This window comes from Caretta caretta, chromosome 27 (assembly GCF_965140235.1).
Source record: "Caretta caretta isolate rCarCar2 chromosome 27, rCarCar1.hap1, whole genome shotgun sequence".
NCBI lineage: Eukaryota > Metazoa > Chordata > Testudines > Cheloniidae > Caretta > Caretta caretta.
The window spans coordinates 11,138,814-11,166,084 of record NC_134232.1 but is presented as its reverse complement, the minus strand read 5'-3'; the positions used below and the strand labels follow the sequence as shown (position 1 = coordinate 11,166,084).

At 62.5% G+C, this 27,271-nt stretch overlaps 1 protein-coding gene across 5 annotated transcripts; it reads right to left on the bottom strand.

The window, feature by feature from the left end:
* Positions 1-4,041: 4,041 nt before the first annotated feature.
* OSBPL7 (oxysterol binding protein like 7) lies at positions 4,042-26,241 on the bottom strand. 5 transcript variants are annotated; one of them, XM_048830343.2, is made up of 23 exons: positions 25,955-26,241; positions 17,491-17,665; positions 16,796-16,918; positions 16,095-16,148; positions 15,642-15,755; positions 15,333-15,455; positions 15,008-15,134; positions 14,708-14,811; positions 13,964-14,056; positions 13,437-13,566; positions 12,874-12,998; positions 12,112-12,219; positions 11,822-11,953; positions 10,418-10,499; positions 9,398-9,720; positions 8,836-8,973; positions 8,364-8,427; positions 7,471-7,549; positions 7,217-7,361; positions 5,899-6,043; positions 4,997-5,123; positions 4,689-4,811; positions 4,042-4,259 (listed from the first exon to the last, which is right to left on the bottom strand). In XM_048830343.2, the coding sequence occupies exons 2-23, from the start codon at positions 17,587-17,589 to the stop codon at positions 4,151-4,153; spliced, it is 2,667 nt and encodes an 888-aa protein (XP_048686300.2). In that variant the 5' UTR covers positions 17,590-17,665; positions 25,955-26,241; the 3' UTR covers positions 4,042-4,150. The 5 variants fall into 5 exon arrangements, with proteins under 5 accessions (XP_048686300.2, XP_048686304.2, XP_048686301.2 ...); XM_048830347.2 differs by having other exon boundaries at positions 9,398-9,717; XM_048830344.2 differs by having other exon boundaries at positions 17,491-17,662.
* Positions 26,242-27,271: the final 1,030 nt, after the last annotated feature.

Genomic DNA, 27,271 nt, shown 5'->3' with positions numbered 1-27,271 from the left:
CCCGGGCTCTGTGGTGTCTGTTTTGGGGAGGGAGGCTGGGGAGTGAGTCCTGCACCAACCTTACCCCAGTCACTGGCGGTGACCCCGGGCTGTCCCCTGCCCTCAGCTCAGGGGAGCAGCGAAAGCAAAGTGGGGGCCCTGCCTGACGGGCCCTGGAGCCTGGCAGGCTCTGCCCCCGGTTTTCACCCCCCGCCCCCAGATTTGTCAGACTGCCCTTAACGTAAGAGCCCCCTCCCCGACTGCCCTGGGTCTTTGTGTCTTCGCCTCATCTCTGGGGCCGCTGGGTTCCCCCAGCTCAGGGGGCAGAGCAGGCAGGGCCCCACGGACGCCACGACCCAGTTGTGCTGGGGGGGGGGCAGGCCTTCAGTGCCACTGGCAATGCAGCCAGCTGGATGAGGCACCCAGGGGTGCTCCCAGCTGAGGGGTGCAGGGCATTCCCACCACACACACGCACCCCCACCTGCTGAGACCCCCCTGAGCCCTGCTGGGGGCGACTCACTCCCCCCCCCCCCAGCACCAACCTGGCCTCATGGGCCTGTCCCACTGCTGCCATGCACTGCGGGGGGGGGGGGGTGTTGCCTTTCTCCCCCCCCCCAATCCCTGTCCCGTCCCTTGGCTGGGGCCAGCCCCTGTGCTCATGGGTTTGGGTTTGTGGCATCCACAAAAGTCCTGGCCTTATGTCTGTGCCCATCAGGCCCGCTGCTGGGGCCCTGACTGCGGTGCTCTTTGGGCGGGGGCCTGCCAGGGGCAGTTCTGGGGACTGTCTGAGTGGCCCCATGGTGGGCGGGGGGGGGGTAGTTGGTGGGTAAAGGTGCCCCATTCAAATAAAGCGTCATGGCCTCGAGCAGGTTAGCCAGGTCAGAAAGCAGGGCGCCAGCCCAAATTGTGCAGCTCCGAGCGCCGCCGGCTCCCCCACCCCTCTCCACCCACGCTGTGGGGCCTGCAGGGGGCGGATGGGTGCCGCACCCCACCCTACCCCACGTGGCCAACTACAGCCTTGCTGTGCAAAGCCATGGGGGGCACCAGCAAGAAATATTCATACGTCTTGCAGCAGGTCAGAGCGTGGGGGGGGGGTGGCAGGGCAGAATGATGCTCCCTCCATGCGGCTCATCCCCATGTACAGCGCACATGTGCAGCCAGGCAATTCCCCCAGCCGCTGGGCTCTGCCAGGCACGAACCAGCCCCCCTTTGCACCCCAGCGCCTGGTGGGGGATTGGGGGGGGGAGCTCTGCTCTCCAGCGCGTAACCAGCAGCAATCCTGTCCCACGAAACCCTCCACCACTTGGCTACGCACCTAACGATTCGGGGGGGATTTAGGTACATCTTAAATGTTATTTTTCTTGCTCCCCCCCCCACCCCCCCGGTTGGGGCATGCCCCTGGACGGGCAATATTTGAAGCCTCTAGCCTGGGAACACTGGAGGTGGATTTATTCAGCCAGACAATCAGAGGAAGGTGCCAGCCTGTTAGAAGCGGGCACAGCCTGCCGCTTCGGGCTGCCCCCCATTGCGGGCATGGGTCAGTACCAGCCCTGCCTCGCTTGCCTAACCTGTTTACACTCTGCCAAGCGTGGGTGGTGAAATGTGCAGGTCTGTGCTGGGGGGGAAGTGGGCGGGCGGGGGGGGAGGGTGGTTTGTTTGTTTTTTAAGAAAAAATCTTTACTTTTGAACATATTTATTGAAACATGTACAGGTTCTCCACGTTCTCCGTGGGGTTTTTTTTTTTTGGGGGGGGCTTAAGAATTTCTTTAAATAAACTGTAAAGCTGTGGCTAACCACACTCTGTGTGTGTGTGTGTGAGAGAGAGAGAGCGCAGCAGGGACACAGACAGGAGGGGGCCTGTGTACAGAGGCTGGGGGAGGGAGCGGGGGCACCTGGCTGGATGGGACCAGGTGCCACCCCAGCCGTAAGTCTGCTGAGTACCTGACTGCATACAGAGGCTCTGTGTGTGTGTGTGTGCACGCACACGCGTGTGCACACTGCATGTAGTTCACCGGGCAGCTGATGTGCAGCCATCTCTGTGTGTGTGTGCAAGGGGGGGGTGCAACTGCCTGGCTGGCTGTGACCATGTGCAACCCCAGCCGTGCTTGAGATGGGCACATGGATGCCTAGGGATGCACTGAGCAGGCTGGGGGATGGGTGGGGGGGTGTCAATACTTGTGGGTGGGGCTGGCTGTTCAGGGCCTGCCGCTGAGCGGGTGCAAGCGGGCGATGCACAGGTGAGCGAGAGCCGGCGGGCGGTTACTCGAGGGATGTGACGGCGGGACGGGGAGCGGGCCCCGCGCTTTGGGGGGCACCTAGCCAGGCAGGGAGCCTGCACCCCCTCCCAGGACGGACGGGCTCCATTGCGGTCGCAGGCAGCCGCCTTGGGGGGCGGCCACACCCCACACAGCACCAAGCTGTTCAGCAGGCCTGGCCCCATACGCGGGGTGGCAGCAGCTCACCTGTCCCCAAGCCCTTGTGCTCATTCACTGACGGGGGCCGTGCAACACGCCATCCCCTGCTGGGCATGCACCAGCAGCCCTGCCTGGCTCCAGCACCTTCCAGCTGGGGCTTTCCAAGCACGTTACACCAGTGAATTAGCTCTAGCCAGCCTGGTGAGGAAACTGAGGCAGAGACAAGTGACTTGCATCCAGAGGCAAAATGGGGAACAGAACCCAGGAGACCTCACTTTGACAACCACCCCCGCCCACAACTGACCCCTGGCCCCCACTCTCCTCTCACAGCTGGGACCAGAACCCAGGAGTCCTGGCTGTCGGCTCTAACCCCTAGGCCACATGAATGAATGAAGCCTCCTGCCCTAGATAAGGAGTGTCTGAAACCATTGTGTTGCAGGAAGGAAAGAAGCCCATGGGTGGGCTGGAGGGGACCTGGTTTGCAGAGAGGAAGACCCTCCCCCAACAGATTGGGACGGGGGAGAGAGGAAAGGTGGGGGCGGGGGAGTGATGGTGAAGGAGACACTGCACTCGGGCTCTTCGGGATCCTTTATTAGAGGCGTGGAAGGTTTGATCCAACAAAAGGCCAAACCCAGCACGACCAGGCCTGGAGGGAGGGGGCGGGGTCTGCCCGCCTGCAGGCCAACCCCAAGCCACGCGGGGGATCCCTGCCCCCCATGTTGGCGGGTGAGGGTGTGGGAAGGTGGCGCTCCACGGTGCCCCCTGAGGGTAACTGACCGGAGCGCTCCAGCCCAGGACCGCCTCCCCGCAAGCATTGGTGCCCACGGGGTCCTTTCTGACCCTGCATCCCCTGGCCCCCCAAAAAAGTGAGAGAAAAGGGCTGGCTCAGGCCCTGAACAGATTTGGGGGCCCCAAGGGGAACAACTCCCAGCTCCCCTGCGGCGAACACGCCATCCCCGGAATAGAGGGGGCTCCGAGGGCTCTACAGACAGTCAGTCATTAACGCCCGCATCCCGCCTCGCTCCCAGCTGGGGATGCCCCTCACCCATCCATACAGGCCCTGGGTGAGCCAGGAACTGAACCCAGGAGTCCTGGCTCCCAAAGCTCCTCTGCTCTAACCACTAGACTCCACTCCCATCCTGGAGCTGGGAATGGAACCCAGGAGTCCTGAGGCCAACCATTAGGTAACACAGCTGGCTCAGTTCCTCTCCGGGATTCTCCCATCTCCTGTGCAGACCCTCCCATCTGCCGCTGTTCACCCCGCCCCGGGGCTGAGTTGGGATCCCAATTCAGGCCCCTCTGTGTACAGGTTTGTTTAAATTAATATAAAGAATTTGAAAAATAAAAGCTTCCCCCCCACCCCGCCCCCTCATCGTGGTGCCCCCCGTGGGGGGGGAAGGCAGAACTAAGTGCATGGGGTTAGCACCCCCCACGGTCCATGAGGTGCCGGCGGGGTGTGGGCTGTCCGGCCAGCAGACAGCAGCGACGGGGCTGGGCTGGGAGCTGGGCGGACCCGGGAAGGGCCAGGACACCTTTCACACGCGGCATCTTCACCCTGTCCACTGGGGGGCACTGCCGAGGCACCCGGGCGAACGTCCCAGCGGACCCCAGAGGGGGCGGCCGGGATCCAGTGCCCTGCCCTCCTTGTACTTTGTCCAGCGTGGGGGGGGGGGCCCAGCCCCTGCCCACTAATCCATCTGTGCTTGGGAGGCAGGGGCACAGAGCGCTGGGCAGGGCGGCCCCCGGGACGCCCACAGCTACCACAGCACGGCGCTGTCCAGGCTGGTGTAGCCGGGCTCCGTCCGCAGCTTCCAGTAGGTGTCGTTGCTGGCCCAGGACTCCTTGCCGCCGGGGTCCGTCTGCCGCCTGCCGAGGAGAGGGGAGGGGGAAGGACGTGGTCAGGCGCAGGGGGTCCTGGCCGCGCCGGGGCAGGACTCAGCCCCCCCGGCGGGCGCCCCAGAGAGCCGGGCAGACAACTGCGGACCGGGCCTTGCGACTAACCTGGGCCCAGCGTCCAGGCCTGAACCCCAACTCGCTTCCCACCCACCCCCCCGCAAATATCCCAAAATATCCCAGGGGCTCCCCCCATTTCTGAGTCCCAAGGCCCCTCCCAGACCGGAGCCCCCTCTCCTGCTCCAGTTTCCTGCGACCACAGTGTGGCTTTGGCATGAGCCAGGACCCGGGGGTGGGGGCGTCCCACAACATCCTGGGGACCCGCACGTGGGCCCTGGGGTCCCCTCCTCCGAGCGGGGCAGGGAGGTGGCTCGCAGGCACGGCCAGGCAGGGAGCCGGTACCTGAAGAAGCGGGCCTGGTGGGAGATGCTGTTCTCCTCCATCACCCTGCGCCGGTCTCTCTGCAGCTGCTCGATCCGGCGCTTCTGGGACTCTGCCGCCTGCACGTTGCCTTCCTCCAGGTACCTGTGTGTGGGCGGGGGAATCACAGCTGCAATGAGCGGTGGGGTCTCAGCTACACCCCCTCTACCACATCCCCCCTCCCCTAGGAGACGCGCCAGGACTCAGCCAGCCGGAGCCTGCGAGACCCCACCGGATCAGAAGATGGGGCTGCCTTACAGAGGGGGGGACCCCACCCCCGGCGCACTCACCGCTGGTCGGGGCGCAGCCGCGTGTCCGTGGAGGGCAGGAAGTGTTTGAGCTCTGGCGTCAGCTCGTTCAGCTCCAGGGCGAACTGCGTGAAGCCGTAGTTCTTCTCGTGCTCTCGGGGCATGGGGTCTGCGCGGGGGATGATACAGACCCGGCCTCTGAGCACCCCTCCCACTCCAACCCCCCACCCTCGGAGAGCACCCTTCCCCCCGCCGAGGACAGGCCGGGGCCTGAGGCTGGGAGCCGGGACGCTTCCCTCACAGCCCAGACTGGGGTTCCTGCCTGGGCCCCCCAAACCTCATGTGCAACGAGGGTAATGGGGTGCAGGGCTATTGCCCACAAGTCCCCTTAGAGGTGCTGTCCCTGCAAGTCCCCCAAAGGAGGCCAAAGCTATAGGTGTGATGTCCCAATCCCCTAGAGAAGGCCGATCCCTAAGGGGTGGGGGGGCGACTCTCCCTGCAGGGGGCGATTTCCCAGTCCCCTATGGAGGGCCAGCCCCTATGGAGTGGGGAGGTCTGTCGCTGCAGGGGGTGGTGATCCAGTCCCCTATGGAGGGCCGGACCCTATGGGATGGGAGGTCTGTCGCTGCAGGGGGCAGTGATCCAGTCCCCTATGGAGGGCCGGACCCTATGGGATGGGAGGTCTGTCGCTGCAGGGGGCGGTGATCCAGTCCCCTATGGAGGGCCGGACCCTATGGGATGGGAGGTCTGTCGCTGCAGGGGGCGGTGATTCAGTCCCCTATGGAGGGATGGCCCCTATGGGGTGGGAGGTCTGTGGGGGGTGGTTTCCCAGTCCCCTATGGAGGGCCCGACCCTATGGGATGGGAGGTCTGTCCCTGCAGGGGGCAGTGATCCCGTCCCCTATAGAAGGCCGATCCCTCCAGGAAGAAGCCCCCGGTTCTTACTGGGTTTCCAGAGGCACTGGCCAGCCGGGGGCGCCCCACGGTACAGCCCCTTGTGCCACTTGCCGAAGAGCCGGTGGATCACCTGCCCCCCGCGGCTCAGCACCGCTCCCTGCACCTCGTTGACGCTGGAGCCCCAGTAGCGGGCCTGCCGGAGGAGCGGAGGGGTTAGGGGGGAGAGACACGGCAGGGGGAGAAGGGAGGAGGGGAAGAAATGCCAGGCGGGGGGGAAGGAGGAGTGAATGGGGCGGGGGAGAAGGAAAGGGGGAGGCTGGGAGCAAAGAGAAGATGGGGCAGAAGCTAAAAGGGGGTGAGTGGAAGAGGGAAGGGGGGTCTGACCCACCCCTAAAGGTGTGGGGGCCGAGGGAGGCTGTGGGGCCCAGCCCCGCTCTGTGGGGTGGGAGGTTGGAGAGAAGGCGGGGGGCCGAGGGAGGATGTGGGGGCTGGTCCCGCTCTGTGGGGTGGGAGGCTGGCGGGAAGGCAGGGGGCCGAGGGAGACTGTGGGGCCGAGGGAGGATGTGGGGCCTGGCCCCACTCTGTGGGGTGGGAGGTTGGAGGGAAGGCGGGGGGGCCGAGGGAGGATGTGGGGCCCGGCCCCGCCCTATGGGGCAGGAGGCTGGAGGGAAGGTGCGGGGCCGAGGGGGGTTGTGGGGCTCAGCCCCGCTCTATGGGGCAGGAGGCTGGAGGGAAGGCGGGGGGCCGAGGGGGGCTGTGGGGGCCAAGGGAGGATGTGGGGGCCGAGGAGAGGATGTGGGGTGCGGCCCTGCTCTGTGGAGCGGGAGGCTGGAGGCAAGGCAGGGGGCCGAGGGGGACTGTGGAGGCGGAGGGAGGATGTGAGGCCCAGCCCCGCTCTATGGGGTGGGAGGCTGGAGGCAAGGCAGGGGGCCAAGGGGGCAGAGGGGGCTGAAGGAGGATGTGGGGGCCGAGGGAGGATGTGGGGCCCAGCCCTGCTCTGTGGACCGGGAGGCTGGAGGGAAGGCCGGAGGCCAAGGGAGGATGTGGGACCCAGCCCCGCTCTATGGGGCAGGAGGCTGGAGGCAAGGCAGGGGGCCGAGGGGGACCATGGGGGCCGAGGGAGGATGTGGGGCCCGGCCCCGCTCTATGGGGTGGGAGGCTGGAGGGAGGGCAGGGGGCCGAGGGAGGATGTGGGGGCAGAAGGAGGACGTGGGGCCCGGCCCCGCTCTGTGGAGCAGGAGGCTGGAGGGAAGGCCGGGGGCCGAGGGGCCCGGCCCCACTCTATGGGGTGGGAGGCTGGAGGCAAGGCAGGGGGCCGAGAGGGGCTGTGGGGGCCGAGGGAGGCTGTGCGGCCGGCCCCCCCCACCTTGCCGAAGGTGATCTTGCAGTGGCAGGTGCTGTCCCTGGTGTTGCGGATCAGGACCTCGCCGTAGTGCTCGATCCAGCGCTGGCCGCTCAGGATGTTGTGGATACAGGACGTCACCTTGTTCCATTCGAAGTGGTCCCCGAACCTTGGCCAGCAAGAGAGATAGTTACCGGGCGCTGGGGGGCAGGGACCCGGCACCTTGGGGGTGGGCAGGGGCCCAGGGCAGGGGCTCGCCAGCCCCGGGAGTCACTCACCTGGGCAGCTTGACGTTGACGGTCCCCACGGGGATGATCTCCAGGGACTTGCCCCAGAATTTATTTTTCCACTTCATGTCTGGAGGGAGCAGAGAGAGATGGGCGCGCACTCAGGGTGGTGCTGACCCAAACCCGCGCTCCTGAGCACAGAGGAGCACTCCTCCCACCTGGCTCTGACCCATGCCCAGCCCCTGGTCCCGCATCCCTGAGCACAGAGGGCAGGGAATCCCGCTACCGGGGTGGTTCTGATCCAGCCCTTGGTCCCGACCCAGTCCCCGGTCCCGCATCCCTGAGCACAGAGGGCAGAGAATCCCGCTACCGGGGCGGTTCTGACCCAGCCCTTGGTCCCAATCCAGCCCCTGGTCCTGCGTCTCTGAGCACAGAGGGCAGGGAATCCCGCTGCTGGGGTGGTTCTGATCCAGCCCCTGGTCCCGACCCAGCCCCTGGTCCTACGTCCCTGAGCACAGAGGGCAGGGAATCCCGCTGTCCGGGTGGTTCTGACCCAGCCCCTGGTCCTGAGTCCCTGAGCACAGAGGGCAGAGAATCCCGCTACCGGGGCGGTTCTGACCCAGCCCCTGGTCCCAATCCAGCCCCTGGTCCTGCATCTCTGAGCACAGAGGGCAGGGAATCCCGCTGTCCAGGCGGTTCTGACCCAGCCCCTGGTCCCAATCCAGCCCCTGGTCCCGCGTCCCTGAGCACAGAGGGCAGGGAATCCCGCTACCAGGGCGGTTCTGACCCAGCCCCTGGTCCTGAGTCCCTGAGCACAGAGGGCAGGGAATCCCACTGCCGGGGCGGTTCTGACCCAGCCCCCGGTCCTGAGTCCCTGAGCACAGAGGGCAGGGAATCCTGCTGCCGGGGCGGTTCTGACCCAGCCCTGATCCCCTGGTTCTCACCTTGCCAGAAGATGAAGTTGTCTGACTCTGCGTGGCAGGCGGAGATGGGCGGGTGGTGGCAAACCTGCAGGCAGTGGGGAGAGAAAGGAAGAGCCATGCCTCACCCAGGCCAGCGTCACGCATCTGTGTCCTCTGTCTGGAGAGCTGGGGCTGGGGGAAGGTGCAATTCCACCCACCTGCTGCACGAGAGCTTTCTCTCCTCTGCAGCCCCCACCCCACCTCCCATCTCCGTTCTCAGCTACGGACACCTCTCCTCTGTGCCCCGGGTGTTCTTCTTGGGGGAGAGAGACAAACTAACGCCTGGCGAATCCCCACCAGCTGCGAGCAGTACGGTGCTCATGACACATGCAGCAGGCAGTTTGGATTCCGCCTAGGAGGGGGCAGGGGGGTCACATCCACTGTCAGTTTGTTACAGTGGCTGACTCCTGTCCTTGTGTCCCGCCCGCCCCAGCCTGGCCAGCCGGCTTAGTACCTGCTCGCTGATGAAGCGGAAGCCTTTGTCCGGCCGAACGCACTCATACGTCTCACCCAGGACGGGGTTAAAGGGTTTGCTGCCCGCACGGTAATAGGTGGAGGCGTAGGCAGAGACAGCAAAGGCAGCGACGCAGACCTGGGGGGGAAGAGAGTCACTGGGGCCTGGTCCATATCTGGCCGTAACACCCATGCTCCACAGCAGGTGGTGCTGTGGAGGGGCAGCTACAGGGAGAGACGTGTTCCACTCATGTAGTGGAGGTGGGACCATGCGGAAAGGGCTATGAATGGGTGGAACTCCCTGCTGCAGGGCGAATGGATTAGACATTTCTAGGAATGAGGACAAATGGCTGCGGAAGGAGCTGCCCGGGCTTTCGACCCTCATGCTTCAGGGCCCGAGCCGGAGGGGTCAGGAAGGAACGTGGCCAGCCGGCCAGCCCAGGAACCCCCCGCAGCGACGGGCTAGGCCGAAGAAGGACCCCCCCCGAGAACTGGTCTGTTCCGGTGAGAGCGGGGCAGAGGGCTTGGGGGGAGGATCAGAGGCGGGGGGGGGGGGGGCGTACCAGGCGCTCGCAGGGGTCGGCGCAGCGGCTGGCGGCGTCCAGCAGGCCGCTGTACTCCAGCTCCTCGCAGAGCCGCTGCAGGGTGTTGAGCGGCTCGTTGAGCTGCACCGGCATAGACACCTTGGACAGGTCCTTGCCCACGTTGTTGCGCAGGATATTCCACAAGCTGATGTCGCTGGCGGGGACGCTGGGGGCCGGCAGGCAGCTCCGGCGTGGGAGCCACGCGGGCACCAGAGCGGGCAGGGGCGGGGGAGCCGGCAGCGCCCCCCCGCCCGTCTCGGAGGCGCAGGGCACCGGCCCGCCTTCCACCCCGCCTCGGCCTGCTAGGGGCGGGCGGGGGCAGTCAACTGGGTCCTCCCCCCAGCCATCGGTCCCCCCCCAGCCTGTCCCCTTCCCCTCCCCGCAGTCACCACCCCCAGCTTCTCCCCCTAGCCCGGCCCCCTCCTCGCAGCCATGCCCCCCCCAGCCCATCCCCCTCCCTCAGCTATCGCCCCCCAGCTTCTCCCCCTTCCCCCAGCCAACACCCCCCAACCTTCCCCCAGCCATCGGTCCCCCCCCAGCCTGTCCCCTTCCCCTCCCCCCAGTCACCACCCCCAGCTTCTCCCCCTAGCCGTCGGCCCCCCTAGCCCGGCCCCCTCCTCGCAGCCATGCCCCCCCCAGCCCATCCCCCTCCCTCAGCTATCGCCCCCCAGCTTCTCCCCCTTCCCCCAGCCAACACCCCCCAACCTTCCCCCAGCCATCAGCCCCCCCCAGCTTGTCCCCCTCCCCACAGCCATCACTCCCTAACCTCCCCCCAGCCATTAGCCCCCAAGCCTCTCCCGCTCCCCCCAGCCATCACCCCCTAACCTCCCCCCAGCCATCAGCCCCCCAGCCATCGGCCCCCAACCTCTCCCCCTCCCCACAGCCATCACCCATTAACCTCCCCCAAGCCATCAGCCCCCCCAACATCTCCCCCTCCTCAATGCCCCCCCACATCATCCAGCACCTCTCCCAACCCCTGGTGATCCGCCCCCCCCATACCTCTCTGGAGGCGCCCGTCCCCCCCAGCCTCGTCGGAGAGGCTGTTGGTGGCCTCGCTGAGGCAGGACTCCTCGTCCGAGGCCTGGAGGGGCAGAAAGGTCAGAGGCCGGGTTGGCAACGACGGGACTGGAACTGGTGCAGGGCGCCGGGAGCTGGGGAGCCGAGGGGGGGGTGTGTGTGGGGAGGTCGAGGGCTGCGTGGATGGGAGGGAGGGTTAAAGCACAAACACCCCCGCTCCCCCTAGAGCCGGTGGGGCAAAATCCCCCACCCTCGGAGCCGGCTGGGGAGCAGCCCCCAGGCTCTGGAGAATTGGGGGGCGGGGGGCGTGTACTGGCCCCCGGGTGCATTTGGCTGCTACCCCACTCCAAATTTGGGAGCCTGGTTCAACCTAAGCCCCTGGGAGCCAGAATCCCCCTGCCCCAAAGCACAGACAGGGCAGGAGGGGGCTGTCTAGGCTCCGGGCCCTGCGCCCCCCCACTAGACGCAGGCAGGGAGGTGGCTAGAATCTAGGAAGGGGGGTCATCTGGGAGCTGGGGGTTCAGTCGCAGAAGACCCAGGATCGGGGTGGGGGTTTCAAGGGGGAGAAGTGGGGGGTGGGGGAGAGGCAGAGAGCGGGAGCTGGAGGGTGGTTTCTAGGGATAATGGTTCTAATGCACCAAGGTCGCGTCTACACGAGACACAAATAAAAGCTCATGAGGATGATTTGAGGGGCTGGGGGGGAAGGGGCTTCTCGGCCAGCGCCTGGGCCAGGGCGGAGAGGAGGACGGAAGAGAGAGAACAGAGAGAGGCCAAATGAGTGCGACAAAACCCAAACCCAGCCAAGGAAAGGAAAGCAGCAAACAAAGGCTATTGTATGGGATGGCTTCCTCTAGCCCCACCCACTTTCCTTAGCCCCTCCCCCTTCTCTTAGCCCCGCCCCCAGGGTCCTTCAGGATGTCTAAACTTTGTGACCCTGGCGGCCACGCCGGCACCTTGTGTGTGCGTGTGCGTGTGGACATGTGTCCTTGTGTGGCTGTTGTGAGGAGACACCTATGCACATGTGGGGACAGCTGCGTGTGCCCGCGTACACGATGGCTGTTGTGTGGTCTGTGCGTGTGCGGAGGTGGGCACGGCTGTGCGCACACGTGCCATGGTTGTGCAGGTCTGTGCCCACAGGTACATGCGTGTGCGTTTGCGTGGACAGATGGGCGGGTCTCACTGCTCAGACCCGTGCCACGTATAACTGATCCAGGACCACCGCTGTCAGCCGGCCCCCACGTCAGCGTTGGTGAGTCGACCCCGCTGAAACCCCTAGAGCTAGCCCGAGGGAACCAAAAAGACACCTGACGCAACCCAGGCAGCAGGGCCTGGGATCAGGTGCAGGACAGCCCTGCAGCGGGGATCCCCCCCAGCCCGGCCCCTCACCTCGTTCTCGGAGGAGCTGGCGGACAGGAAGACCTCGCAGGCGTCGAAGAACTCGGTGTGCGAGTCGGAGAGCGAGACGATGCTGCAGTTGGACAGCTGCTGCTCCCGCCCCTTGGCCAGGTGGGCCTCAGGCTGCGAGGGGGCAGAAGGAGACGGTCACCGTAACCCTTCGCTGACAGCGCACGGGCTATGCCAGGTGGCACCTGGGGGGTCTCGGCCCCCCATGGCAGGGGCAGGTTTGACCCCCCCTTGTTCACTCCCCTCCCTCCCCGTCCCAGAGGGCGCCTGACCTCGTCTGGGTGGAGCGAGGTGAACGAGTCCAGCGTGGCGTCGGAGGAGATGGAGAGGGAGTGGAAACGCTGCAGATACTCCACATGGTCCGGGTTCTGCGAGGGAGCCTGGGCCGGGAGGAGACAAGGGAACACTGAGGGGGGGGCCACTCCCGGGAGCATGTCCCTTCCTTCCTCCCTCCCACCCCCCTATTCGCGATGGCCTGGCCCAGCACCCCCTCCGGGGCGCCTCCTGCACGCCCTGGGGAGCGGGGCCGCCTGGCACCTGCCGGGCTCTGCTGATCACGGGTGGCACAGTGTAGCCTTCCCCCCCAGGGCCGCCCTGCCGACGCTCCATAACCAGAGAGCCACCCAACGGTCCATACTTCCAGTCGCTACAGCCCCGTGCAGGATTCGAACCCACGACCCAGAGCTTCTCCGTCTCGTTAGCTAGCGGGATCTCCATGCTGGCGGGTGCCTGGAGGAGGTGGAGCGGGAGCGCAGGATCTCCCCCCCCCGGGGACCCCCGCTCCAGTCTGGAGCCCGGCAAACTGCAGCCGAACTGGGACGATGACCGCCAGCGCCAGGGTCTTTGTCTCCCTCTAGTGGCTGCAGCGGGCAAGGCGAGGCTGCTGCTTCCCCGGGCCTCGTCCGTCACTCAAGCAGAGCGGCCGGGTTCAGTTCCCCGCTCATGACCCATCCAGGGGGCCGGGACGCTGGCAGCCCGCGGGCAAAGCTGGGATCGGCCCGCGGCTCCCTGGCCACGCGCACCTGGGGCCTTACCCCAGCCACGGCTGCGTTCCTGGCGCTGCCCGCCTGGCATTGCAAATCCAGCGCCCGCCGCATCTCCTGGAGGCGATTCCTCTCCACGGTCAGCACAGCCACCACGTTGCTGAGGGACCCGTGCACTAGAGACAGGGGCAGGGGGGACAAGGTCAGGCTGTCCCCCACATTCACCTGGTGCTGAGCTTTCATAGAACCATAGAATCTCAGGGTTGGAAGGGACCTCAGGAGGCCATCTAGTCCAACCCCCTGCTCAAAGCAGGACCAATCCCCAATTTTTGCCCCAGATCCCTAAATGGCCTCCTCAAGGATTGAACTCACAACCCTGGGTTTAGCAGGCCAGTGCTCAAACCGCTGAGCAATCCTCGTGGAGGGAGCTTTGTCTTCCCCCAGTGGCTGGACCAGGTAAAGCGCTTTGTGCGTTTCCCTGGACGGCGGCAATCCGACGGGGGGCGGGGGGGGTGTCCTTTCGCTCAAAGCAAAGCAGCTTGTGCCCTCAGAGCAGCAGGCCCCATGTCCTGTCCCCACGGCTGACCCTGCCCCCCACTCCCAACCCATCCCACCTTTCTGGGCCAGGATCCAGAAGTTCCGCGGCAGCTGGCTGTACTCCGGGGGGAGGCTGAAGGCTGGCTGGCTCTGGCTCGACTCCAGGTAGCGCGAGAGGTTGGGGACGGAGCCGTGCAGGCGGCCCACCTGTGGGGGCGCGGAGCGGGGGAGGGAAGGGTTAGATCCCCACGGAGCACCCCCTTTCATACATCAGCCTGATTTCTGACCCCCTGCAAGGGGCTTCGTGCCGTTCTCAGAGACACCCCCCCCCAACACTCCAGCCACTAGGCCGCGCTTCTGCGGGGAATCTGGCTTGCGTGGGGATCTCCCTGGAAGCCCTGACTCTGCTCTGCATGGGATCTGGGCTCTCGAGGCCACTTGGGGGTCTCATGCTGTGGCCTCCTCCAGCCCCCTCATTTGCCAGGGGCCTCCCTCTCCTATGGTCAGCTCCAGCCGCCCTCTACCCTTCGAACCCAGCACGGCATGGGTCTGGGGAAAGTCGAATCAGCAAGGCCCTCCCCCCACAAAGCAGAGCCCCGCTCACCCTGCCGATGGTGTCGTCTTTGGCAAAGCTCTGGGTGCACCAGATCCTGGTGGTTCGCTTCCCCTTTTTGGGTCTCTCTGCAGCTGCTGAGGTCTGTAACCAAGAGAGAGCGTGAGACCCCCCTGGCAAGAGGGGAAGGAACCATGGATAGGGGGGCCGAGGGGCAGACTCAGGTGTGATGCCATAGCCAGTGGTGCACTGAGATCGCTCGCTGAGCGTGAAATGCAGCCACCTCTGGGGTGAAGCACGGGGCCCAGTTAACAGCCAGCGGCACGCAGGGATCGCTCGCTGAGTGTGAAATGCAGCCACCTCTGGGGTGAAGCACAGGGCCCAGTCAACAGCCAATGGCACGCAGGGATCACTCACTGAGGGTGAAATGCAGCCACCTCTGGGGTGAAGCATGGGGCCCAATTAACAACCACGCTGCACCTGGCTAGTGAATCGGCATCCCCACTGCCCTGCCCCACCCGCTGCCAACAGCCCATGGGAAGCTCAGACTCATGCCACCCATGTGGATGGCTTTGCACCTAGGACCCTGCGTAGAGCCCATCACCATGGATTTAGGGCACGATCCCTCTCCTGGGCTCCCCTTTCTGATCTGGGGTCTTCTCCGCTCTCAGCAGTACGGACACTGATCTCAGCACTGCCCCCCGGCTGCCCTGCAGGGTATCCCTAGAGAGCCAGCACCGCCCTACAGGAAGGATCCATCCCCCCTGTTCCAGCCCTCACACCACCCCCAGTCACCTGGCTGTTGGAGATGAGGGGCGCGGACGGGATGCGGTGCAGGGTCTCCAGGCTCTGGAGCATCTTGTTCAGCTCCTGCAGCTTCCCCTGGCACTCGGAGAGCTCTGAGATGGGCAGGCAGACGGGGGCCAGGTACAGAGAGAAACAGGGAAGCAGCCACAGTGAACGAGAGCAAGTGGGTGCCACACTCCCCATCCCCATCGCTCGGGGAGGGGGACGGGGCACCTAAAGGGGCCTTCAGGTCGGGTGCCACAGCCCCCGAATTCCACACCCCAGCCCCAGCCTTCCCACCCCTCTCACCTGCCGAGCACTGATCCAGCCCCTCGCTGTCCTTCAGCCAGGCGTTCACCTTGTCCCGGGGGCTGCTCAGCGCGGACAGGGCTGGGGCGCCATCCAACGGCAGGACGTGGTTCCAGGAGCCGTAGCCCTGGGGGAGACAGGGGTAGAGGTTAGGGGAGCCCCCAGGGGAAGACTCTGTCCATAGGGGGAGGGGGAGGCCCGGACGCCTGGGTTCCATCTCCCAAAGGGGCAGAGTCTCCCATGACCACCCCACCCTCACACGCACCCCACAGATGGGAGCCCCCAGTCCCATCCCATGTTCCCAAAGCAGATGGGCAGCGCTCACCTGGGCGGGGGGCAGGACTTGCCCGGCCGGGGCCCCCGTGGGTGCAGGGCACTTGGGCTTCTCCACCCGGCGGTGGGAACACAGCTTGTCCACCCAGCTGTTAAAGAGCTCTTGGGATTTGATCTGCAGGAGGGGGAGATCCCAGAGAGTTGGGGGGTGGGGGCAGATGAGACGGTGTGACCCACCCCCCATAGACATCCCCACTCCACAGCCCCGGCCTCTCCCCACCCACCACCCACTCCCGCTCTCCCCATCCTGTCTCCTCCCTCCACCACCCGCTCTCCCCGTGCCCAGGCCGAGCTCCGGGACCTTGAGGTGGTAAATGTTCTCCTCCGTGTCCAGGTCCACGCGCTGCGCTTTCCTGTTGATGGACATGACGGACAGACAGACGTCGATGGAGCCATGCAGCTTGCCCTTGAGGACCTGGAAGGGGCGGGGTTGCAGGCCCAGGTCAGCTGGGGCACGAGCGGGCACCGGGCAGCGCCCGGGCACGTGGGATTCCACCCCTGCGTCTCAGTGTGCCGTGCCGCCCCGCCCACCTCACCCCACCTGGATCGGGGGAAGAAAGGTCCCCAGTGAGAGACCCCTTCCTAACCAGTCCCACTTGGGGCAGGGGGATGGTGGTGAAATGGGGGTGCGATCCATAGGGTCCTTGCAAGCCGGCTCCAGCACGCCTCCCCCAGGCAGACTGATCCTGGCCCCCGGCCAGCCCCGTGATTGCCCAGAGGCCAGGACAGGCACCCAGCCCTGTGCCATACTCACATCCTGGCGCGTGGTGGCGTATTTCAGGATCCCCTCCTCCAGCACGAAGTATCTCTGCAGGAGGAAGAGGAGAAGGAAACGAGGCTGAAGGAGGGAGAAGAGGGCGGGGACGCCGGGGGCAGAGGGCAGCATGATCTGCCCCCAGAAGCCCTGCTCATGCGCTGGATTCAAGGCACCTAGAGGATGCCAGAACACCTTCCAAATGACATCCAGGAATCGCTTCCACCAGCACTGAAATGCAGCCGCCTCTGGGGTGGAGTGCAGGACCCAATTAACAGCCACACTGCCCACGGATGGCTCACAGAGCCGCGAAATGCAGCCAGGCCTGGGCTGGAAGCTATTTAACAACGCGTGGCAGTTTAGGACAGGAAGTGAAGGAGGACCGTGAAGCTGCAGAGGGAAATCCCCTGGAGGCAGAACGTAACCACCCAAGCTGGGAGCTGAGCAAAGAAACCAGGGTCAACGAACGCCCCAGCGTTAGCCAGATACCCCCCATCCCTGGGCTCTGTAATGATGCAGGCAGGGCCTTGCTGGGGCATTCGATCAGCGCTGGTGTGGGGAAGAGCGCCTCCTGCTGGGGCAATGCCCCGAGTTTCCCTTCGCAGTCCCGCAGCTGCACTGCAAGGAGACAGTGATGTGACAGCAGGGTGCCGGGTTGTGGAAGGGGAGTGGTTTTCTATCCCCCTCCTTCGCCTTCTCACCTTGTGCCAGCCCTTCAGGGGCCACTTCCTCTTCTTCAGCAGGTAGCCCTCGTGCCGCTCCAGCTCCTGGCCGGGCCCGATCCTGCCCCGGGGCTCGTCCACCACCTCCCAGCACTCGGAGCCCTGCAGCACACGGGTGGGGGGGTCTGACTGGGAACGGACAGGCCGCAACGCTGCCCACCCCCGGGCGCCGAGGGAGGTAACAAGTCTTATAGCAACCCCTGCGCTGCTCCCTTAGTGCCCCAGGACGCGCCTTCCTTGGCGTGATGGACCATGATCTCTCTCTGTCTCGCACACACCGCCCAGGGCTGTGGGGGCACCAGCGCCATTCGGCACTAGGGAACGGCCGTGCCGTACTGCGGGTGGGGACAGCAGGGGGCTGGGTTCCCCGTCGGACCTCTTCCCAGCCCCTGCCTTTGCTCCAGCTCAATGCAACACGGGCCCAGGAGACCATCCCTGGCTCCCAAGTCACTGATGGGTGGCGTCAGACCCCTGGTGCAAACAGGCCTCCTTTCTGGCTGGCCCTGCTTTTTGGGGGCCGGGCAGCCGGTTCTGGGGCGAGGTCTCCAGGCCTCCTCTCGCCCGTCCCCCCTGCCAGGGATCTCTGGAGAGGAGGCTCCCCGGCCTAGCTCTGGTCCCGGGGGAAGGGGAGGGTCTGGTGGGAGCATTGGCGAGAGGGAGGGGAGATGCCAGACCTGGTGGGCGCTGCTGTGCTTGGAAGACACGATGCTGTTGGACCTGGACGGCGCCGGTGCCCTCCGGGGGGAGGCCGGCTCCTTCTCGTGGCTGCCCATGGCCGGGGGCTCCCTCTCATCAACAGGACGGCCCTCGGTGTCAGGCCAACCCCTTCATCTCCAGCTCGGAGCCCTGCTGCGGGGAGAGAAACCAAACCCCGGCTTGTTACGGCCTGGGAGCGGTGGCACCGTGGCGACATTGTGACCCGCTTCCTGGAGCTGCCGCTGCCATGAGAATGACAGGCAGGTTCCAAGGGGGGGGGGCAGACATCTCGATCCCGACCTGCAGCCCCCCTGCCATTCCAGCCCTCGAACCCGGCCCAGCTCTACCGATGCGCCTCGCTCCCAGCCCGCAGCCCCCTTCTGTTCCAGTCCAATTCTGGAATTTGGCCTGGACGCTGGAGCAAACACCCTGGCACTTACAAGAAGGGCCACGGGATCTCTAACACCTCCACGGACATGGGGCTATTTGCAAATTTCTCATCCCGCTCGCATAGGGCTCCGCAGTGTGGACGCTAAACCAGATGCAGGATCTCGCCTTCAGAGTTTAGCCAGTCAGGGGCAGATCCCGGCACCTTCCCTTCTGCCTCAGTCTCATCTTGCTAAGAAGTGGGAACTCTGGACCTCTGGCCAGGGAAGCACGTACCCCACTGTACACAGACCTTTACCTCGCATGTCCCGCACGAACAACGATCGCCCCTACAGCCCCCCCAGGACTTTTATTTTGCAAGCAGGAGCCTTACCAAGGCTGGCTTTGGGCTAAAAGCCAGCTTATTCCCATGGAGACCACCAGATCCAGACAGTACTGTGTGGCCAAGCCAGCTCTGATCCGATCAGCTCAGGGGTACGTGCAGTGTCACCTGACTGCATTCGTGGGGCCAGATCCCCAGCTGGGGTAAATCAAAACCGTGCCACAGAGGCAGATTTACAGCCGCTGAGGATCCAGCCCTTTGGCTTTTCTTTTTTGCTCAGAAATGCAAGCGAGAGCTCCGGGGGGCTTCGCTCTCTGTTGGAACGTTGGATCACAGGAGCTGGACACAGAAGAGACCCTTTGGCCAGATCCCCAGCTGGGGTAAATCAAAACCGTGCCACAGAGGCAGATTTACAGCCGCTGAGGATCCGGCCCTTTGGCTTTTCTTTTTTGCTCAGAAATGCAAGCGAGAGCTCCGGGGGGCTTCGCTCTCTGTTGGAACGTCGGATCACAGGAGCTGGACACAGAAGAGACCCTTTCGGTCCCAGCAGGCTTGTTCCTGAAAACACATTTTCCTGCGCCTCTGTCCTGTCTAGCTTTAAGGGTCCTTGGGGACAAAGCTTCCCCCACTTCCCTTGGCAGACTATTCCACAGCCCTAAGAGATCTCACCGCGATACAGAAGGCTCTTGGGAAGCTGCATCTGCTTGGCACACCGTCTGTAAGCTGCAGCATAGCAAAGGAGCACCAGGGCTAGGGGTAGCTGCCTCAGGGAGATGCCGTTAGCTTATGGAAGTGTCTCCATGGTAGGAGGCACGGAGCGGAAGGCTCTTCTAACTAGCGGAGACCACTGTGGAGAATACCCGGCAGGCCCCAGGGTGCACAAAGCTCTGCAAATATCCTGGTGCAAAGGAAAGAGAGCCAGAATAGTGAGAGGCCAGTAGGGATCCATCCGGAACTCTTTAATGACCTGAAAATCAAAAAGGGAATCCCACAAAGAGTAGGATCAGCTTCTATCCTCTCCTCTTTAGTAGGATCTACAGCCTAGTGGGATGTGGACACATTGCTAAGGATGAATATAAACGAATGGCCCAGGTGCAAAGGCACAAAAGGTGAGTTACACTTAGCTAGAAGCATAAAAGAGGTTCTATAAATACATTAGGAGCAAGAGAAAGACAAAGGAAAGGGAAGGTCCTCTCCTTAGCAGGGAAGGGAAGCTAATAATGGATGTTGACATCAAGAAGGCAGAGGTGTTTAATACCTATTTTGCTTCAGTCTTCACTACAAAGATTAATTCTGACCAGATGCTTAACACAATTAACATTAACAAGGGGGAAGGAACTGAAGCCAGAAGAAGGAAAGAACGGGTTAAAGAACATTTAGGTAAGTTAGATGTATTCAAGTCAGCAGGGCCTGATGAAATTCACACCACGCTACTTAAGGAACTAGCTGAATCAAGCTTGGAAATGTGAGAAAATATCTTTGCAAACTCGAGGAGGACAGGTCAGGTCCCAGAGGATTAGTGAGGGCAAACTCAGGACCTATCCTTAAAAGGGGTAATAAAGAGGACCTGGGGAATTATTGACCCATCAGTCCAACTTGATACCAGAGCAAACAAGTCAGTTTATAAGCATCTTGAGGATAACAGGGTAATAAGGGCTAGCCAGCATGGATTTGACAAGAACAAATCATGCCAAACCAATCTAATTTCCTTCTTCGACAAGGTTACTGGCCTAGGCATGGGCGAAACAGTAGAAGTGATCTCGCCTGGTTTTAATAGGGCTTTTGACACAGTCTCATAGCACATTCTCATAAGCAAACTAGGTGCCCTCACCCACTGCTGGGGGTGCTAGGCAGGCAAACTCCAATCCCAGGCCCTAGGGATTGGCCAGACTGGGGAGAGACGTGGATTCTATCATCCCCCGTCCCGACCTGCCCGTGGCAGGAGGGACTCTGCACCGCTTGCAAAGCATCCACTCGTCCCAGCTCATCCACAGCCCGTCAGGAGTCGTCAGCTGGTAGAGGGACCAAGGATCACGTAACAATATATGGCCACCTTGGAGAGCCAGGATTTGAACCCTGGACGTCCCCTTGCAATAGCCCGCCATAGGGAGAGCAGTCGCAGGTTCCTTCCCCCCCCCCCCAGCCGTGGGCCCGGCCACTAGAGGGCAAACTCTCTCCCACACACACACTTCAGGGCTGAACAGGAGAGGGGCTTGTGCAGACGATGGGCGAGCCCAGGGAGCAAGCAGAAGATGAGAGGGGTTTGTGGGCCAGCGGGAGAGGACGCCCCAGTGAGGGTCCGATCTGGGCATTGTCTCTCTCCCCTCCCACCCCCCTTTTCAGGCCAGGAGCTTTCGTCTCCTCTGCGTCTCCCCTCCCCACGAGGCAGGACACAAGTGTCTAGAGCAGCGATACTCAGACCTCAGGGGTTCAGGAGCCAAATTAACATTACCCAAAAGAGCCACGGCCGTGGGAATTCGTGGCTTCATTTCCTACTTCGATACCTAATTCTCACAGCAAGATAGACTGACCAGGTGGTCTACAGTGGGTTAACAACAGAGGAAAAGCATCTGGATTGGTTAAGAGCCTGCCTCTGAAGGAGGATCAGAGGTGGCCGGTGACCCTGTCTTCGCTGCCCGGCTGGCGTGTCCCGCTGACTTGCTCAGGGTCAGACTGGTTGCCAGATTTGGGGTTTGTACAGGATTTCCCACCCCCCCAGCCCAAGCAGATTGGCAGGGACCTCATGGGGTGGATTCTCCTTCCTCCGCAGCACGGGGCACCAGGCTCCTGCTGGGATCACCTGGACATATCACACCTGATCAACTCCCTGCCACGGCAGGGGCCTTGGGCACAGCCGGCACGAACCCTGCGACCAACCCTGCAGAGGTCCCGCAGTCTCTGCCGAGGCAGGTTAGTCTCCTAAGGATTGAAATGCTTTCGTCGAGCTGAAGTCTTTGGATTTAACACAGGAGGAACATTAATGGCCTGTAGCTATACGGAGGGCCAGACTAGACGATGGAATAGCCCCTTCTGGCCGTATGAAATGACAGGGTGCAATGCCGCGCACGAGCGTACAGGTCCGTAGGAACGGCCACGCCGGGTCACACCAACGGGCCATCGAGCCCACTTCCGACAGTGGCCAATGCCAGGTGCTTCAGAGGGAGCACACAGAACAGGGCGATTATCGAGTGATCCACCCCCTGTCGTCCAGTCCCAGCTTCTGGCAGTCAGAGGCTATAGGACACCCAGAGCATGGGGTTGCGTCCCCTACCCATCTTGGCTAATGGCCACTGATGGACCTGTCCTCCATGAACAGATCTCATTCTTTTTTGAGCCCCGTTCTAGTTTTGGCCTTCACAACATCCCCTGGCAGCGAGTTCCACAGGTTGACTGTCCATCCATCACTGACATCCCCCGTTCCCCATGTCTCTGCCTCCTCACCCCTCATCCTCAGAAGAGGACGGCTGGTGTCTCCACTCACCGGAGAGCTAGGAATCTCCCATCTGCTACTCCCCATCACCCTCCTGCTCCCCAGGAAGCCATGACCCAGGGCCCCCGGCAGCTGGCAGGATCCCTGCTAACAACTCTGGGGAGGCCAAGCGGGGACCTGGGGAGGAAGCAGGTGTGGTGACATTGAGGGAACATGGTGGGGGAGGGGAATCTTAGCACCTGGCCCTCCCTGTCCTTCTCCTTTGCACCCTCCCTTGGCAAACAAAACTTTGTATTTCTGCAGAGGGGGGTTGCGTGGATGGGAGTTTAACAGAGTTCTACACCTTGTCTGTCCCTGATGCTATGACAACAGGGTCATTCACAAGCCTCAGGAAGGTTTAACTCTTTCGGCACTGGGCCTTTCCCAGCTTCCCCATCAGCTCATAGGCCTCTGTGTTTATACCGCTTGCACGCAGAGATCTGGGGAATATACTATAGATGGGGGGGGAGGGGGAAGGGGAACTGAGGCACAGAGCGGGGAAGCGACCTGCCCAAGATCACCCAGCAAGTGGGCGGTGGGGGAGTTAGAAACAGAATCCAGGGTCCTGATTCTTGTCCCCCAGCATGAGCCACTACACACAGTACGTCCTTCCCAGAGCTGAAACAGAACCCAGGTGTCCTGACTCCCAGCTCTACAGCTGCCCCTCCCAAAGTCGGGAAAGGAACCCAGGAGTCCTAACTCAAAGTCCCCTGCTGCGACCCCTGCAGTGCACGCTGCCCCCGAGGAAAGCTGAAGACAGTGTTCCAAATCCCCCCCAGAATAAGCCCACAATGGGGAGTAGGAAGGAAACAAAGGCAGCAAATGTGTGCCCTGGACCACACTGTGGGTGCCACAAATGCCCCCTTGGGAAGGATGGGGACGGGGACTTGCTGGATGGACTGAACAGGTCCCTCCAACACTTCTGAGGACCTAGGGCCAAACTCTCCACCCACCCTGGGATCCTGCCTCCTCCAGCAGCTCCAAGCCCAGGCCAGGGCCTCTCAGCCATCTCTCCAGGACACTGCGTTCTGCCTCCTCTGATCATCCCTGACACCCACATCAGCCGACCCCCTCCACCTCCCAGCCCCGGGAAGCACCAGCTGGAATGCCAGGCACAGCCCAGCCCCCCACGATTGCCTGCTGCCCCCTCCACCCCACACAGAGAGCTGCCATGGCCCCAGACCTCCACCCCTCCTCGCCATCTCTCCTGGCCCACCACTCTTCACTCCTCCACCCCGCTCCCTTCGCAAAACCTCCTCTCGCCACTTTCAGTTCAATACTGGGAAGCAGCCTGAGACGTGGGTCAGGATCTGTTTGCATGATAGCAGCACCTGCACATAATAAGAGGCAGTCCCTGCCCCACAGAGCTCACTGACTGAATAGACAAGGGTGGGAGGGGAAACTGAGGCACAGAGCAGGGCTGTGACTTCCCCAGGGTCCCACAGCAAGTCAGTGGCAGAGCTGGGAACAGAGCCCAGCAGTCCCTGACTCCCACTGAAGTTAACAACTGAGTCTCCTAACTAGAGGGTATGGGCATCAGGGGGCCAACACCTACCTTCCCCCCACCACACCCCAAAATATCTCCTGACAACATTCACATTTTCTCCAGCTTTTATACCAGCTGAAATCTCAGTCACCCAGACCCAGCACACGCTGATCACAAACCCAGATGTAACTCAAACTGGAGGGAAACTGACATTTTCCGAGCAAATTTCTGTTCACTAAATTACTTTTTTAATGTGATCTACCACGTGAAACATAAAAAGGAGAGTAAATACATATATAGCACAGCGACTGGCTCAGCAGGGTCCTGGTCCCTGACTAGGGCTCTTTGGTGCTTTGATAATGCAAATAATAATTATATATACAAACTCCCACCCCTTGTCTAAATTCAGATGACAAGTTAAAAAGTACAGAAGTTTCAGGCAGTGAGTCTAATGGTTAGAGCAGGAGACTGGGACCCAAGACTCCTGGGTGCCAGTCCTGGCTCTGGGAAGCAGTGGGGTCTAGTGTTAGAGCAGAGGGCCCAAGGAACTCCTGGGTTCTAATCCCAACTCTGGAAGGAGAGTGTGTTTAGTGATTAGAGCAGGGGTGTCTTGGAACCAGGACTATTAGGTGCTACTCCCAGCTTTGCCACGAACCCACTGTCTCACCCCAGGCAAGTCCCTCCCATCCCCCCGTGCCTCAGTTTCCCCCATCTGAAATGGGGATAACGATACTGACCCACCTCAGATGGGATTTTGAGTCTTAACTCCCCAACACACACGAAGCACTTTGAGATCCCCGAGTAGAAAATGCTGGAGAAGGGCCCAGCGTCACTCTTACTCCGGGTGGAGAAAAACCCACTAAGAGTTATTTTGGCTTCTCTTCCAACGACAAGTGCAACTTCCCCTCCAAGTGCAACTTCCCCTCGACAGCTAATTACCTGGGAGCTGCCAGGCAGCTGGGTTCAGAGTGCAAACTTCATCCTCCCAACTACCCTGCCCCATTCTGCTTCCTCAGCATTTCCTGCACGTGGCCAGCGGTGACTCAGTACCTCTGCAGGCAGCTCATGAGGGCAGATCCCCTTCTTTACCCTCCTACCTTGGGTGACCTGCTGATAATCTGTGAATGGAGCCCTAGAGACTGGCACAGCTATGGTGTGTGAAGCTAGCATCCCAGCGATAGCCTTAAGGCCTGTGCCATCCACGGTGCCACCTGATCTGACAGCCACCCCCAAACTCCAGCCTGAACCCAACTGCCCTCCCCCATTGAAGATGTGCCGCGTTGATTTTACTGCCTCTCGGTTTATGGGGGAGCGGTTACCACAGGCCACAAAGCCCGGAGTGCCTGGCTCCGTACAGGCAGAGGGAAGGGGTGTTGGAGTCAGGAAACAGGTGCTGGGTTGGGGGTGTGCAAAGATGAGGGGAGGAGCTGGAAAGGGTTTAAGGGCAGCGGGGGGCATGGAAAGGTCCCTTTGGAGTTGCAAAACGAGGCTGAACCTAAAAACGCGAGACTAGACCTAGGGCTTTGGTTCCGGGACTAGGCACAGACCAGGTTTGCCAAGTGGGTGCTGAAGGCCGGGATTGCGAGTGCCGAGCGCTGGCCCTGAGCTGCTCTGAAAATCTGCCCCCCCGCCCCCCCACTGCCTTGTCGTTCCAATCTATCAGCCCCTCAGGGCCAGGACCATCTCTTAGCCTGGGTTTGGCGCTGCTGTCGCACAAACGGCCACCAGGCACGTGTGAATGAACCGGACGAGGCGTGCTCCATGGGGAGGCCCCATCTCCCTCCGCTCACTGTAAATTTCCGCCATGCCTGCCGCCTCAATCTGCGTACCCACTCGGATGTCACTCACCGCCGCTGCTAAAAATACCCGAGATGCCTACGGTGCTTTTCACCCCAAAGGGCTTTGCCAATGCGCCCAAAGGAAGTGTCTGAGCATCGCGTCACCCAGGCCCTCTGAAATGCAACAGCTTCTGGGGTGGAACGCAGCGGCTGCTCTACAGCCACGCGGAGCCCCAGGTTTAGGACAGGAAGGGAAGGAGACGGCTGTACCCGAGTGACACTGGGGGAGGAATCTAAGGAGGCAGAATGCAATCACAGTTACACTTGGGCTGGACAGCAGGGCAACAGCCCGGCCCAATCAAACGGCTAAGAATTGGCCCTTTGCATTTTCAAAACACTGTCTAATCCTCCTTTAGGGCACTTCAGCCAGTGTCGCTACCCCAGTTTACAGATGGGGGAAACTGAGGCGGGGGGCGGGAAGTGACTTTCCCGCGGCCATTCAGCAAGTCAGTGGCAGAACCAGGAACAGAACCCGAGGCGTCCTGGCTGCCGGTCCCCCGCGCTAACCCCGAAGCCGGCCCTGCCTTCCCGGAGCTGAGAATAGAACCCAGGCGTCCTGGCTGCCGGTCCCCCGCGCTAACCCCGAAGCCGGCCCTGCCTTCCCGGAGCTGAGAATAGAACCCAGGCGTCCTGGCTGCCGGTCCCCGGCTGCCCTCACCGGGGACAGCGCCCAGCACATCGGGGTCCCTGCTCCGGGACGGGGGCGGCCAGGCGCTCCCACCCCCGCAACTAGCCTATTGCACCCCCAGAGCCGGGAGCAGACCCCCCAGAGCCCCCCCCTGGAGCGGCCAGGAGGTGGGACGGACGGACGGACAGAGACAGACCCCCCAAGCCCAGCCCCCGAGCCTGGGCAGCTGCTGAGCCCCAGCCGGGGGGGGGGGCGGATCCCAGCCCTCCCCCGCCCAGGCCCGGAGCCAGGGGGGCGCGGCCGGCCCCTTACCTAGACGTGCGGGGCCATCCCCAGCCCCGCAGCGGCCCCGCCGCCGGCGCCCGGCCGCATCCCTGCCCCGCACCGCCGCGGCTGGCTGCAGGAAGCCGGAACACGGAAGAAAGCGGCCGCGGGTCCCTCGCCCCTAATCCCCGATGGCTCCTGCCGCGGCTCGGCTCGGCTCGGCTCTGCCCCCCTGCTCCGTGGAGGACTCGGGAGAGAGGCGTTGGACCGGAACGGGCTCGGTCCAGACCCCGCCCGGTCCAGCCTACCCGGGCAGGGTCCTGTTCTCCGAGCGGGCGCTGCCCGGGCCGGGCGGGGAGGTCTCTCGGGCTGAGCGCCCCTGCCGGAGCGGGGACGGCCGCAGAGGCTCCGCCAGAACCGGCCCAAACCCGCCCCGGGGCAACGTGGCGTCAAGGGGGAACGCACCCCAACCCTGTCCCCTCTGGGCCAGGACCAGCTCACCAGGGCGGACCCCCGCACCCCGCCGCTCCGGGCAGTACCAGCTCAACAGGCTGGACCCAAAACCAGGGTGTCACCTGGGGTAGCAACTGGTTTCAGAGGGGCAGCCGTGTTAGTCTGTATCAGCAAAAACAAAGAGGCGTCCTTGTGGCACCTTAGAGACAAACACATTTATTTGAGCATCTGGCGAAGTGGGTTTTAGCCCAGGATAGCTTATGCCCAATTAAATGCGTTAGTCTCTAAGGAGCCACAAGGGATGAACAAAAGGACTTGTCGGTTGCTCCCTATTAATTGGCAGGACAAGATCAGCAAAGAGGATCATTGTGGCTGACCCCACCAACCACCTCCATCAACGCTGGTTCAGTTTGAGCGACTGTCTTCATGGAGACATGTTATTAGCATGCAAGAACAAAGGGCATTTGCCCAGGAAGGCCACTGCAGGGCCCGTGACCACATGGGCACCACAAGCTTCAGTGGCTTAAGATCACCAGCAAGAGACATAGCCACAGAAGAGTTGGCCAGATCATGTGAAGGACCTCGCTAGAGGTGAGCTGGGCTGGCAATCTATCTGCACAGAGGCTGCGTCCCTTTTGGACTTGTCATGCTGGTCACCCTCATCATGGTTTCAGATTGTCCCACGATTAACATAGCCTCCTAACACCCCTGTGGGGTAGGAATTGGGAAGGATAACACACACACACACACACACTCAAACCTCTGCCAATTTTACACAGTGGGAATTGAGGCTCAGATGTCAAGTGACTTCCCCAAGGCCACAGAAAACCATGGCAGAGACAGGAATCAACTTCCACTTTAGTGCTTTAACCACATAGTCCTCCACCCTCTTTCTTCTCCCACTGACACAAT

Bases quoted from the DNA above. Each gene is read 5' to 3' on its own strand.
- OSBPL7 (XM_048830343.2), bottom strand. From the start codon at position 17,589: ATGGGCAGCCACGAGAAGGAGCCGGCCTCCCCCCGGAGGGCACCGGCG. The intron at 13,567-13,963 runs GTGAGCGGGGCT...GCGCCCCCACAG, and splicing joins AAGACGACACCATCGGCAGG to GTGGGCCGCCTGCACGGCTC. The intron at 11,954-12,111 runs GTCAGGCGCCCT...GCCCCCTCGCAG, and splicing joins CCTCGCTCCACCCAGACGAG to CCTGAGGCCCACCTGGCCAA.